Source organism: Brassica oleracea, chromosome C5, assembly GCF_000695525.1.
Source record: "Brassica oleracea var. oleracea cultivar TO1000 chromosome C5, BOL, whole genome shotgun sequence".
In the NCBI taxonomy this organism is placed as follows: Eukaryota; Viridiplantae; Streptophyta; class Magnoliopsida; order Brassicales; family Brassicaceae; genus Brassica; species Brassica oleracea.
The window spans coordinates 2,103,618-2,116,982 of record NC_027752.1 but is presented as its reverse complement, the minus strand read 5'-3'; the positions used below and the strand labels follow the sequence as shown (position 1 = coordinate 2,116,982).

At 37.0% G+C, this 13,365-nt stretch overlaps 4 protein-coding genes across 4 annotated transcripts; 2 read left to right on the top strand and 2 right to left on the bottom strand.

The window, feature by feature from the left end:
• The first annotated feature begins 235 nt into the window (after positions 1-235).
• Positions 236-1,278, top strand: LOC106343607 (protein RESTRICTED TEV MOVEMENT 1-like). The gene is made up of 2 exons (XM_013782868.1): positions 236-486; positions 842-1,278. The coding sequence occupies exons 1-2, from the start codon at positions 265-267 to the stop codon at positions 1,160-1,162; spliced, it is 543 nt and encodes a 180-aa protein (XP_013638322.1). The 5' UTR covers positions 236-264; the 3' UTR covers positions 1,163-1,278.
• Positions 1,279-4,074: 2,796 nt separating this feature from the next.
• Positions 4,075-4,380, top strand: LOC106344249 (protein RESTRICTED TEV MOVEMENT 1-like). Its single transcript, XM_013783659.1, has one exon. It carries the CDS (start codon positions 4,075-4,077, stop codon positions 4,378-4,380), a length of 306 nt encoding a protein of 101 aa, XP_013639113.1.
• A 562-nt stretch (positions 4,381-4,942) lies between these two features.
• LOC106343608 (transcription factor bHLH113) lies at positions 4,943-6,680 on the bottom strand. The gene is made up of 6 exons (XM_013782869.1): positions 6,366-6,680; positions 5,623-5,734; positions 5,468-5,533; positions 5,327-5,392; positions 5,200-5,244; positions 4,943-5,104 (listed from the first exon to the last, which is right to left on the bottom strand). The coding sequence occupies exons 2-6, from the start codon at positions 5,728-5,730 to the stop codon at positions 4,943-4,945; spliced, it is 447 nt and encodes a 148-aa protein (XP_013638323.1). The 5' UTR covers positions 5,731-5,734; positions 6,366-6,680.
• Positions 6,681-8,841: 2,161 nt separating this feature from the next.
• Positions 8,842-12,538, bottom strand: LOC106293761 (probable LRR receptor-like serine/threonine-protein kinase At1g05700). The gene is made up of 10 exons (XM_013729409.1): positions 12,451-12,538; positions 11,821-12,358; positions 11,252-11,727; positions 11,040-11,178; positions 10,887-10,958; positions 10,638-10,709; positions 10,319-10,557; positions 10,031-10,236; positions 9,361-9,740; positions 8,842-9,275 (listed from the first exon to the last, which is right to left on the bottom strand). The coding sequence occupies exons 1-10, from the start codon at positions 12,536-12,538 to the stop codon at positions 8,936-8,938; spliced, it is 2,550 nt and encodes an 849-aa protein (XP_013584863.1). The 3' UTR covers positions 8,842-8,935.
• Between the last annotated feature and the right edge of the window lie 827 nt (positions 12,539-13,365).

Genomic DNA, 13,365 nt, shown 5'->3' with positions numbered 1-13,365 from the left:
GAACAAACGAATAATCTCTCTGGAAGGGATTTGATTGTTACACGTGATGCAAGATTGGAATATTTCAAAATGTAGAAGACTACCCCTAAAATTATATAAAGTAATAAAGTACTGGAAAAATGAAATCAGAAGTTTAACAAGATTGGAAAGGAATATTCCAATCCGAGGCTTCAAACTTAGAGAACTATTTAAAGATATGGGCTATATTGTATGAAATTAAACATAACATCAATAAGAAAGCTTAAGAGAGTTGGTCGTAAAAGAATGGAAGGAAAGTTGATGAAGATAGGACCAGTAGGGAAGCATGATGCTAGAAGCACAACAATTGTTAACTGGGATGAAGGAAGTCACAATGGCATCCTCTCTCAGATCTTTATATCTCATAATGCCTCAGGAATCATGTCTATTCAGTTCCAGTTCGTGGTAGACGGAAAGTTTGTTTTATCCGACTGTCACGGTCCAGGTTTGGGCAACATGTTTGACGTTGTAAGTCTGATTTTTACTCTTCTTTTTCTCCATCACAATTTTTATTTACAAACTAAACGCTAAGAACAACCAATATGAAACATCTTGGATTAGGGATTCACTTTATTATAAGAAGATTTATTTCATAAACCTTTTACAAAACAAACAAATAATTATCGTCAAACTTGATTGTTTTAGCTAATATTTGATTCTAGATCACAAGAGACACATGATAAGTTTTTTTTTATTTTTGAAGTAGTTACCCACATGATAGAGTAAAGAATATATATGGTTAATTAGTACGAGTATATAACAGCTTGATCCATGATCATGGTTATAAGTTTAGAACTCAAACATGTGATTTTGGATCCTGCAGATAGAGCTGACCTATCCGCACGAGTTCATAATTGGAATAAGTGGAGAGTGTTACAAATACGAAGGTAGCAATCCTCACATAAGATCTCTCAAATTCACTACCAACACTAGTGAATACGGTCCTTTTGGTTATACCTCCAGTTCCAGCAACGAAAAATTCTCGTTTAAACTCGGGAGATCTCCTCAGCTTGGCGGTTTCCATGGGACTTACGATGCATCCGGACTACAGTACATCGGTTTTTACCTCAGGCCTAAAACAGTTCAACCCAAAATAGATAAAAGCAATGCAAAAGAACTGGAGTCAAAGATTGTCTTGGGATAATAATATTTTTTTACTGAATGTTTACTATGAACAAACGATAATCAAAATTATACATGAATACATATGAAAATGTCCCTATAAATAAATAAACTAATGTATGGTTGCATGCGTGAGGAGTATAGTGTTTTAATTGAGAAACAGTATATGATCAACGATAACTAATGAGCCGTACAAAGTAGCGCATGTTGTTGCTGCTACACTCTGCGGAATGTGAGTGTGATCGTACGTTAAATCATTCACCGGAATATCGATCATTTTATTTTTCATTACGTTACTCTTTGTTTCGCGTTAGTTCATGAATCTCAAACTAATTCTTGATTTTAACTTATTGTTATTTTATATTTCAATAAATTATAAGTGTTAATGTCACATAATTAAGTTCAAAGTTTATATTATTATATATTTTATCTAATTAAATGTTAATAACGAAGAACATAAAATTATTAATTTCCAAGAATTTTATGTTTGATTTAGAAGAATTTAGAATAAAATAAATTCATTTTTGTTTCAAAATACTTGGCTCCTCACATAAGAAATATATGTATTTGGTGTTTCTCTACAAAATCTAAAATTCTTTGTTTATTTATTTTTCTTTAGTGTAATAATTATATCATAAAATATTTTTTAACTTATAATAAATTGTAATTGGGTCGGATTACTCTTAAAACAAATAGATGGTAAAATTAGTACATTTGAAAAATATAAAGTGTTATTAATAATTAATTATAAAGTGGTGATAAATATACTTAGAATATTCATTTTTGTAGAAAAATATAGTAAACTATTGGAGAACATGTTGATTCATTTTTTAAGTGCTTCAAATTTTGAAGAAAAAAAATGAAGGTAACAATTAAATTTTAAAGAGTTGTTGCTCATTTTAAAGGTAACAATTAAATTTCTTGGTCACCTTCTTGCTTCATCATCCTCGATAAAAATATGGCAATGGCAGCAAGAAAATAGTCTAAGATAAAGGTTCTCATATCATCTTCCTTACGAGCTTGTAACGTAGTGCATTGCCAGAGTTCCATTTTCAAGCCAAAGTCTCATGACGTAATTAATATCCAAGAATATCAGAAGCTTCATCAATGACATAGACATCTTCGATCTCAGATCATGTCATAACATAAAAGAGACATCAATTGAAGCGCATTGGATATCATCCCTATTGCCAGGAACTAAGTCTCACGCATCTCAGCTTTGCTGATGATGTTCTTGTCTTCTCAGACGGGAAGCAAAGATCGATTGAAGGTATTCTTGAGGTTTTTAAAGAGTTTGCGAAGATGTCGGGACTGAATATTAGTCTAGCGAAGTCTACTCTTTATATGGCTGGGGTAACAGAAGATGTGAGTGCTGCCATCCTTGAGCAGTTCCCTTTCGAAGCTGGTTCCCTACCGGTTAGATATCTCGGTCTTCCGCTGATGTCGAAGAAAATGTCAGTAACTGATTACTCGCCTCTGCTTGCAAGAATTAGATCAAAGATCAGTTCCTGGACAGCAAGGCATCTAACCTTTGCGGGAAGGGTACAGTTGATTGGATCGGTTATCTACAGCTTGATAAACTTCTGGATGTCAGCGTTTCGCCTCTCCAATCAGTGTATTCAAGAAATAAACAGCATCTGCTCAGCGTTTCTCTGGTCAGGGCCTGTTCTATCTACTCAGAAAGCCAAGATAGCTTGGGCTGATGTCTGCACCCCGAAAGAGGAGGGAGGTTTAGGGCTGAGATCATTAGAGGAAGCAAATAAGGTCTCATGTCTAAAACTGATTTGGCGTATACTCTCGGCCAGATCAACTCTGTGGGTTCAATGGATTCACAGATATCTCATAAGAGAAGGGCCCTTCTGGAATGTAAAAGACACAAGCTCTCTAGGCTCGTGGATGTGGAAGAAACTGCTAAAGCTTCGACCACTTGCCTCGCAGCTAGCAAGAGTAGATATTCGAAATGGCTCAACGACTTCCTTCTGGTATGATGAATGGTCTTCGCTGGGCAAGCTGATTGATTTGACTGGAGATCGAGGTTGCATTGACTTAGGAATTCCGATCAATGCCACTGTGGAAAGGGCAGTTCAGTCCTATAGATGTCGGAGGCGCAGGACTGATGTACTAAGGAGTATTGAGCAGGAGATAACTACGCTCAGGGATATTGGTCTTAGTCAGGAGGAGGATTTATGTCTTTGGAAGAGAGTGAATGGAGACTACCGTTCTGAGTTTTCTACCTCTCAAACATGGCTCCTCATACGCACTCACACCCCGACGGTCCCTTGGAGTAAAGGAGTTTGGTTCCCGGAAGCTACTCCAAAATACTCTTTCATTACATGGATCGCGGTCCATAATAGATTGTCAACGGGTGATCGTTTGCTGAAGTGGAACCCTCAAGCTATGTCTACTTGCTGGCTCTGCAAATCTGCTGCAGAAACCAGAGACCACCTGTTTTTCGAATGTACGTACTCTGAGGTAGTTTGGCGAGGAACTATCAAAGACTTGGCAGGCTTGGGAGTTTCGAGCAAGTGGAGTCGTCTGATTAGGAAGCTGGAAACTGGACTGCAGAACAGAACCCTGACCTTTCTGTTTAGATACTGTTTCCAAGCTTTGGTCTATGCTGATGAAAATTCTGTGAATTGGTATGCTTTGGTGAAAAAGTTTTATAAAGAAGAATACATCCTTCGGCGGATTCCAATTCCATTCATAAGCGGTAAAGAAGCTAGCAATCTAAGAACATGATCATTTTTAGCTAATATTTGATATTAGATCACAAGGACACGTATAAGTTTTTTTTAACTAGTTACCCTACCCACAGGATAGAATATAAAATATTTGGCTAATTAGTACGAGTATATAGCAGCTTGATCCATGCTCATGGTTATAAGTTTATAACTCAAAACATATGATTTTGGACCCAACAGATAGAACTGAACTATGCACGAATACATCACTGGAATAAGTGGAGAGTATTACAAATACAAAGCTAGCAATTCTCACATTAGATCTCTCAAATTCACTACCAACACTAGTGAATACGGTCCTTTTGGTACCTCCGGTTCCAGCTACGAAAAATTATCTTTTAAACTTGGGAAATCTTCTCACTTTCGCAGTTTCCATGGGACTTATGATGATGCATCCGGACTACACTACATCGGTGTTTACCTCAGACCAAAGACAGTCCAACCCAAAAACGATAAAAACAATGGAGAAGGAATGGAGTCAAAGAGTGTCTTGGGCTAGCAGTGCCGTCCCAAACTTTTCTGAGGCCTAAAGCACGTCAAAGTAATTTGGCCCATATAGTTAAATCTAAAATTGTAAATGAAAAAATTGTGTGAAATTGCTCGGGATCTTGTTCGAAATTGTGAACAGAAGGTGGAGAAACCTCAAACTCCTTTGCCTTTAACCATTTAAGCAACATATAATTTCAAAATTTTGGCCTATATTTTATGTCACCTAAACCTAATGCTTCACCAGCCTTATAGCAGGGAAGGGGCTGAGGGCTAGTAATATTTGTTTAGTAAATGTTCATTATGAACGAACGATAATCAAAATTATTCATGAATACTTATGCAAATTTCGCTATAAATAAATAAATTAATGTATGGTTCCATGCATGAGGAATATAGTGTTTTAATTGAGAAACAGTATATGATCAACGGGACATGCATGCCTTGAAAACTTTGTTCATCGTCGTCTTCACTCTTCTCTCAAGGTGTAATTAGTATTAATAAAAAAAAGTTGTTATTCTTAATAAGGCTTTAAGAGAGATATTCTTAGTAGGTTTGTGACGAGTCTTAAGCGGTCATCTGAAGGGTGACTGAGACTTGACATTTAAAGCTGGAGATGGAGGAGTCTTCACTGACGCCCATATATCAGCTCCGTTGCTTTGAGCAACTCCAGCTGTAAACTCCATTGGAGCAAGACACAATCCTCTGTTGCTCAGGCTGTACTGCTCCATCTCCACCTAGTTATAAAGAAAATATTAGGTGGAATGTATTCGAGCTCTCAGGACATAGTGAACAAAAGTATAATATGTTCAAGATTCAAGTGCATGCTCACCAGCTTAGCAGTGGACACTGTTTGCAGATACGGAGCGCTTAGAACCTGTTCAAAAAGAACATGAAAACTCAGATGTTATAACCATGCTGGGCAATGGTATTTGACGGGTGAAGAGAAGAATACAGACCTTGACTTGCTCGTGAAGAAACTCTATGTAGTGCATCGCGTCTAGAAGAACTGACGCAATGTCGGTCTGTGGCATTTTTGTCAAAAGTAGGTTAAGAGAAAAGAGATGAAAACTCATGGTTTTCTAATCAGAGAAAGTTACCTTTCCGTAAGGGGAAACTATCTGTTGAAGAGCCGAGATACGTTCTCCCACTTTGTCCTTCCTCTCCTGTTTAACCATAAAGAGAACAAAGTTTCGCTAAACTACACTCTTTGGTCTAATAAGGCCAAAAGATGGAAGACTAATACAAGCAGTACCTTGGAAGAGAGATCAGACTTGTGGCGTTTGATGTTGCTTTCTTCGAGAGAGCAGACGACATTCCTCTTATTCTCCATCATCATTCCGGCGTTACTAGAAAAATCCATCCCCCTTTGTCAATGGGAAAAACATCAAGAAATGAGAATTGACATGATGTACGAGACGTTACCATCCTAATGCAATTTTATAGAGACCAAGACGATTGATTACAAAGATCTATGAATGTTTTTGGACCAACCAATGCATTGAGAGACAGGACATGGATAAAGAATATTAAACCAAGACAAAAGGTACAGTCATTGGTCAACGAAGTAGGCGAGGAGTTCACATCAGCTTAAGCATTATTTTAAGGATTCATTAGCACAACTATAAGCTCAAACAGAATATCTTATCATAACTTGCTTAAATTGTTTTTCCGTATTACTCATGAACTGACAATAACATCTTATATGCATGAATCACTTGCTTCCCTAACAAACAAGAGAACCCCACACAGAATCTTCCATGGATCAGAATAGAATTATTGAATTAACTTAAAACTATAACTATATGAGTAAAACATTTAACACTATCAAAGATGGGAACGTTTTTGATCAGGTGAATTGTCTGAACGATAATCAAAACCTAATCCGACTGAAATTAATAGAACCAAGAACAAGAGAGAGTAGTTAAACCAGAAATGGAGAAACCAAACAGAGCAAAAAAAAGAGAGAGAGGGAAAGAGAGAGAGAGAGAAACTCACAAATTGGTAGAGGAAACTAATAAAAAGCTTTGTTTTTGTCCTTACAGCTTCTTGACAACACAACACCCGATAAACACACATAAATGTTTCTTTCTCTTTTGAGTTTTCTCAGTCTAACTGGTATTTAGTATATACTCCAGTCTTTTCCTTCGTTAATGGCGTTCATGATCGTGCTGTAACGCGAAATCAGTTCTTGATGAAGATCCCAGGCTTGAGTGAAAATGAACTCGTTTCTTTAGAAAAAGAGAGAGATAGAGAAGAAGAAGAAGAAACTGTGTCTTTGATTCTGTGAATGCTAAAACCAAACGAAAGAAATATAGAAAGGAACTGGAACTGCTTTCTATATGTCTTTTTCCTCTCAACATTTTTGTGGGGCTGTTCGAATCGTGTTGGTTACCCGGGCCCTCCATACTAATTCATGGGGAGGAAATTACGTGGCTGTTGCAGACTTGGTGGGATTAGTCGGTTGACCTCGGTTGCCGGATCGCCACGGTTAAAAAAAAAAAAAAAAAAAAAAATTTGTGGGGGCAAGTAATGACATTTTGTCGGCAAATATAACGTATTTAGATACATATTAGTATATGCTAAGTTTTTTAGATTAGTAGCTAGTTTCAAACTTGTGGTGGTTTATAATTTTGTTGAGCTGGACTTATCAAAGCAAGTTAGTTAGTTTATTCCTAAAAGTCTCAACCCCAAACCAGAGGTTGGATAAAGACGTTGGGATTGTATATCTTCAGTTGCATGCATAGGGCTTCAGATTTAAATGATGTCCCATAATTTTTATACAATCCATACATTATTCATTTGCCTTCTCTAGACACCACTCTTCAATGAAATTTCCGATGGAGTAGTTACCTTGTATAAATCAGATCTTCAACATTATCATCTACCACCTACCATTTGACAAATGTGCAAACTATTTTTAATGGTTGAAGTTGTAACAGATGACTAAAGAGTAAAAGACTTATACTTCCTAATCGAGAAGACTAGTTGCCTTTTGTTTCACCCGGAATAACTAAACTGTGTTTGACATTTAGCAATCTATCAAAGTTACGAAAACATTAATATTCACGTTGATTTTTTAAAAATGTCTTCAACTGTTGAGAAAAAACAGTGAATACTCCACTATAATCACTATTTATATAAGTTCTTCAAAAAAAAAAAAATCACTACTTATATAAAAATAAATAAATAAAAAATCACTACTCCTTATTACTTAGGACTACTACTTACTATACCAATAAGAAATTAAATTCCCTAATGATGATACTACTCTCGTGGTAACCATTTGATATTTTTCTATCATAATCTGACAGCTATTATACAACCTATGGGGATGGAGAGAGGTCGTCGTAGTCGTAGTCATATCAGTCCCAGGTAAAATTGGCTTTTATTATTTTCAACATCACTCATTATTATCATTACAGACTGAATATTATAACTTTTTTTTTTCTAGTTTGACAGTGACATTTGGTAGGTTATTCACTGAGCTTTTGTCTAAATATTTGACCAATTCTATCTATGTGCAACCCTTTCCACTTTTTGGCCCTTTTCTTTCTTTTGAATTTTGTTCTTTTTTTTTTTTTGTAACATTTGAATTTTGTTCTCTTCTCTTTGAAATTAACCAATAAAGCTATCAGCCAGAGAAGAGGTTAACGCATCGGACTCTAGCTAGTCACACAGCCAGTACAATTCTTGGAGTTGTTGACATATTAGTACAAATGTATAAATCAATCAATCAAATCCATTGCACATAATATCATCAATTCTCAACCAATGTACTACTTAACTTCTACCATGATTGTTTAGATATATGATATATCATACACATACACATAATCATACTAATACAATTGGAACATTAATCTCTGTTAATTAATCACAAGCATTAAGTATTATCTTTGTCCCATACTATATATGTTTACGAAGTTTTTGTGTTCAAGAGTTTTTTTATTTTAAAATGTACAAGTAAGACAAAATTAGATTTGTCTGACGTTAACCCAAAATCAGAGATAGACGCGCGCGCATGCACGGATACTGAACTCGCGCTGTGAATCATTCACGCTGCGCGATAACAAAAAGCACGTTTTGAAAACGAAGCCGTGGAGTGAGCGATCGCGTGAGTTAAACAGAAGATTTGTAGGGACAGCGGCACAGACCGTGCGTCTCAAAAGTCCAAATGAATCAGCGTTTTCTTCAAAAGGTACGTGGGGTCCCCACGCTGCTTTGGTCTTTGTCTCCCTGTCACCATCTTCTTTTCTCCTCTCATTTTTTTTTTCTTCCTTTGTTTCTTGAAAGCAAACCATATGGGCTTCCAAAACTTTTATTGCCGGCCCGGTAAATTGATATATGGGCTTTCAAAACTGCAATGTAACACCGTAGATTTATCCCTCAAACAAGAGAACCAATCTGCTAAGAAGCTTGAATCACAAGTCACAACATGAGAATTACTCATTATTCAACTATTTTAGGGCTTTAAGATACACAGCACAAACTTACAAAAACACCCCCAAATTTTCCACATTTTACATTTCCAACCCCTTTACTTCTACACACTTGTGGTGTTGACATCAATAATTCTTGTCACACTCTTCTCTTTGAAGACACTCATTCAGTCCTTTAACAATCTGCTGCATGTTTGGCCTCTCAGAAACGTTCTGTGAAACAGACGCCAGCGCAAGCTCCACAACTTTCCAAACAGAGTTCGCATCAAAATCTTTAGGCATTTTGGAATCTATAACATTGTTCACGTCATTAGTAGACTTCAAGATCGATATCACCCAATCACTCACATGAACACGCTTCCTCTGCGACTCACTGATCGCAGTCTTGCCCGTAATCATCTCCAACAGAACAACTCCAAAACTGTAAATGTCACTCTTCTCGTTTAGCCCATTTGTCTCAAAGCATCTACACAAACAAAACAAAAACAATTATTCAATTATTATTATTTTTTTTGTTAAATTGTTGGGGAGACAAAAGAGAGAAAACTGACAGCGGATCGAGATATCCAGGAGTTCCAGCGACAAGAGTAGATACGTGAGATCGACTCTCTGTCTGAAAACTCCTCGAGAGTCCAAAATCCGCAAGCTTAGCTCTGTTCTTTTCGTTCAACAATATGTTCGAAGTCTTCACATCTCTGTGAACTATAGGAGGTTTGCATCCACAGTGAAGATACTCAAGACCTTGTGCTGCATCGAGTGCAATCTGAAGCCTTTGTCTCCAGCTCAATGTACCGTCATACTTTCCAGAGAGATGATCAGCCATGTTTCCATTAGCCATGAACTCATAGATCAACCCCATTTGATCAGCTTCGTGGAAGTAGCCGATGAGTGCAGTGAGGTTTACATGATGAACCCTCACAAGAACTTCAACCTATATGAAATATACATGCAATGTTGTAAAAATCGGTCTAATCGGTTAAATCAACTAACAATGTTAGTGTAAGTTCACGAAATTGTCTGATTTTGGATTTTGTATTGTCAAAATAATTTTATAATTAAATTTTTTTAAAAATTGGTAATATAAATCTATAAAATATAATAAATAAATAAATATTTTGTTAACGCTTAGTCCATCAGCTTGGCATATAAAAAAACGTCTAGTTAGAGCTTAACTATAGATCATTTATCCTTCTGGTATCAGTATCTGAGATTTTACATTACCTCGGAGCGAAACTCTTTGAATCCCTGAGCTGATGTTTCTGATAAAAGTTTAACAGCGACTTGAAGGTTGTTATAGTAGCCATGGTAGACTGTTCCAAACCCTCCTCTGCCGAGGACACGACCGAAGTTATTTGTCATCTTCACAACGTCTTCATATGTAAACAGTAACTTGTTCTCTGATTTTGCCTTCACAACCGCAGAGTTTACTATGCAAGAGAAATTCTAACAATTGGTACCATGATAAACTAAACATATATGTAATAACTAATAAGATAAGATTTTTTTTACCAGACTTCTTTCTTCGGTTCTTGATCTTCCAAAACACACCAGACAACAACAGGAGAATGAACAATGCTGTAAATGATGCCGCAAACGCGGTCACTAGTGTTTTTTTGTTGCTTTTTCCGCAAGAAATCTCGCTGCAGAGTCCTTTATTCTCCCCAACCCTTAAGGTGAGTGATCCTGTCTTTGATCTTTCTAATAGCTCGGATGGAACTGAACCTGTTAGCTTGTTTTTCTCTAGATTTCTACAGATACTATAAAGATTCAGAGTCCAACCTTATCGACCTAATTTTTTTAATCGTTGTATCAATTTGTTAGTACTTACAAAACTCTCAAGAACTTCAGTCTTGTCAGAAACTCTGGTATCTCTCCGCTTAAGCCATTGTTTGATAAGTCTCTGTCGGTTAAGAAGATAACATAGTTTTGTAAAAAAAATTATTATAAGAAGACTATAGAGTTGCCTTGTTCAAGTCAAGAAAATCTTTAACACTATACAAAAAATTGGTACCCTAATCTTGAGTTGGATTCTTGACCAAAAAAATGAAAAAAAAAAACATAGATTAGATTAACTCACAGCTCTTGAATCATTGTGAGGTTGGAGAAGGACGGCGATAACTGACCAGTTAACTCGCTAGAAGATAAGTTCCTGCATCCAAGCAACGAATTTAAGTTAAGTTACAGAATCTTTGAGCTGATCAAGAAGAGATGAAGATTAAACTACACTTACAATGATGTGATTCTTGGAGGAGTAAGACTATCATAACTACAGTTAAGTCCTTCCCAAAGGTAGTCATTAGGCATACAAGGATCTCCTTGCCAGTTTCTCTTCACTTTATAGCTTGTCTTTACACCCGTAACCGCGTTGACTATATGTTAAAACCATTGATCAAAATGAGAAAACAAAACTAAAACTTGTTGGTTCATTTTACTAGCACCTACCGTCTACTTCGTTAGTAAGAGATTGAGAGAAACTATTTGCGATGTAGATCTCTAGTCCGTTAATAATTGGTGGAAGAGTAGACTTGGAGGTTCTCACAAGAGAAAACACAATATCTGTTTGGCTCTCAGGGTTTAGAACAAAAGTATTTGTCTGAAGATACTTGGGACTGAAGGCAGCATGAACTGTGACTCCGTTGATTCGGATATCGAACTCTCTGGTCAGGTTTGGTTTGAGGCTAAGATCTTCTACCTCGGCAAAGTGAATGTAAGCAAAGTACCTAACGTTTGAATCGCTGTTTTCTAAAGTCATTGCGATGGGGTTCGTTGTGTTCGTTGGAGTCATCGCTGTGCTCATCACCAAACTTGAAAGGTTGTAACTATTATCATCTGAGGTCACATGAAGCGAGGTGTTGATCTCTCTGCAGTATCCAAAGTTTCTAGGTATCCAGATTCTATCGTACACGTCTTCATCGTATCTGATTCAGTGTTAAAAAGATATACGGAAACTTTGAGCCAAAGAAACAGAACACAAAACAGAGCAAAAAACAGAGTACGAAACAGAGCATTACCTGACGGGTGAGTCCATAAGAGAGCCAAAGTCCCAGCGTCTGGAGAAGAAGAGAGCACCGTTTGGAGAATCATACGTCGTATTGTCGTTGCCGAGAAACCGAAGCTCTAGCGTCGACATAAATGGAGTTCCTTTGCCTTTGTTACCCAAACAGACAAAGATTCTCTCTGCTTGGCTCAAGTAAACGACTTCTTTGGATACAACGACCGATCCATTGGTGAGAAAGACAGTGTCCCAGATGTTTCCACCGAGAAACAGATCAAATTCTGGAGAACCATTCTCTCCATCGTAGTTACCGTACATGAAACTGGCTCTTACGAGGTACTTCTTGCCTTTCCCTTGCTTTGGAGTCAGCGTGTAGCAGTTTCTTGCACCTTCGGGAAAGCATCTAAGGGTTTGAAGCTGTCTTTGAGCTGTGAAGGAAACAGATTTGGAGACTCCTGTTTCGACAAAGGATGAATCTGAGACGTAGTTTATGCCCGTTGTGTCGTCTTTGTAGGATGATCCACTTGGGATTCCACAGTCGATGCTTATAAAACCTGTGAATCATGCAACGTAAAAAAAAAAAAAAAGAGTAAATATTTAGACTTTCTTTGCTAAATATACTATTAGCGGATCCAATTAAGAGAACCTGATTGGTCTTGTGCAAGAGCAGAAGCGACAAGACACAATGCAAAAGCTGCTGAATATATCAAACAGAGAACAGGAAAGGTTTCCATTTTAGTCTGATCTTCTGAAACTTGACGTGATGAAGTCTTGTACTTAAACTCGAAAAAATAATTGTTTTGAAAGTAAACTCTGAGACCAAACTTCAACATATTTGAAGTTTTTAAGTAATTTATATTAGCTACTTGCTCATCTTGACTATACCGCAAAGTCAAATCTCCATCAAAAGTAAACGAATGACCAGCCGAATATATCAATTATTATCAACTTGAAATATTAAGACATGACAAGCATGATATGAACAAATATTAGTCAAAAATTTCAATTATCATTTGCCTGCCTCTAAAGTCGTTAAAACCAACTCTGTATATCATGAATCGGCACTATTGTGCGCCTTCTTCTTGCGCAGTATACAATTAACTTGCGCACATAGTCTATGTCGATCTCCCTTGAATATATTTACATTTTTAATTGTAGAAGCCGGAAAACCGGACCGATGTAAACGATATAATAAAATCGAAGTTAAGGAAATAGACGAATATATAAAAACGAATACGAGGACGATAAGAAACCGTATTCGCAAATAGACATGGAGGCGAGATATGATCTCTTTCCTTAACTCAAAATATTCGCTCCGTTAGTGAGACGGGACTGTACGAATATAGAGTCCCAGGATACAACCATGGCAGACGAATCACGCCTCACTCGTGATCGCCCTATCGAACTATAAACTCTACGAAACACTCTCGCAATATAGACTTACGCAGAGGGATTTTTTGCTGTTGGATTTCGATCAGGAAAAAAAAAATTTCCAATGAAGGAAGAGGAGAGACGATATTTTAAAGAGCCGGAGAAGACCCACTTCCCGCAACAGCTGCTG

Excerpts from the sequence above, each read along its gene's own strand:
- LOC106344249 (XM_013783659.1), top strand. The coding sequence starts at position 4,075 with ATGCACGAATACATCACTGGAATAAGTGGAGAGTATTACAAATACAAA.
- LOC106343608 (XM_013782869.1), bottom strand. The coding sequence starts at position 5,730 with ATGGATTTTTCTAGTAACGCCGGAATGATGATGGAGAATAAGAGGAAT. Across the intron at positions 5,393-5,467 it reads TAGTTTCCCCTTACGGAAAG|ACCGACATTGCGTCAGTTCT; the intron begins GTAACTTTCTCT and ends AAAATGCCACAG. Across the intron at positions 5,105-5,199 it reads CAGTGTCCACTGCTAAGCTG|GTGGAGATGGAGCAGTACAG; the intron begins GTGAGCATGCAC and ends CTTTATAACTAG.
- LOC106343607 (XM_013782868.1), top strand. The coding sequence starts at position 265 with ATGGAAGGAAAGTTGATGAAGATAGGACCAGTAGGGAAGCATGATGCT. Across the intron at positions 487-841 it reads TGGGCAACATGTTTGACGTT|ATAGAGCTGACCTATCCGCA; the intron begins GTAAGTCTGATT and ends TGGATCCTGCAG.
- LOC106293761 (XM_013729409.1), bottom strand. The coding sequence starts at position 12,538 with ATGGAAACCTTTCCTGTTCTCTGTTTGATATATTCAGCAGCTTTTGCA. Across the intron at positions 11,728-11,820 it reads CTTATGGACTCACCCGTCAG|ATACGATGAAGACGTGTACG; the intron begins GTAATGCTCTGT and ends ACACTGAATCAG. Across the intron at positions 10,710-10,886 it reads CTCACAATGATTCAAGAGCT|AGACTTATCAAACAATGGCT; the intron begins GTGAGTTAATCT and ends CTTAACCGACAG.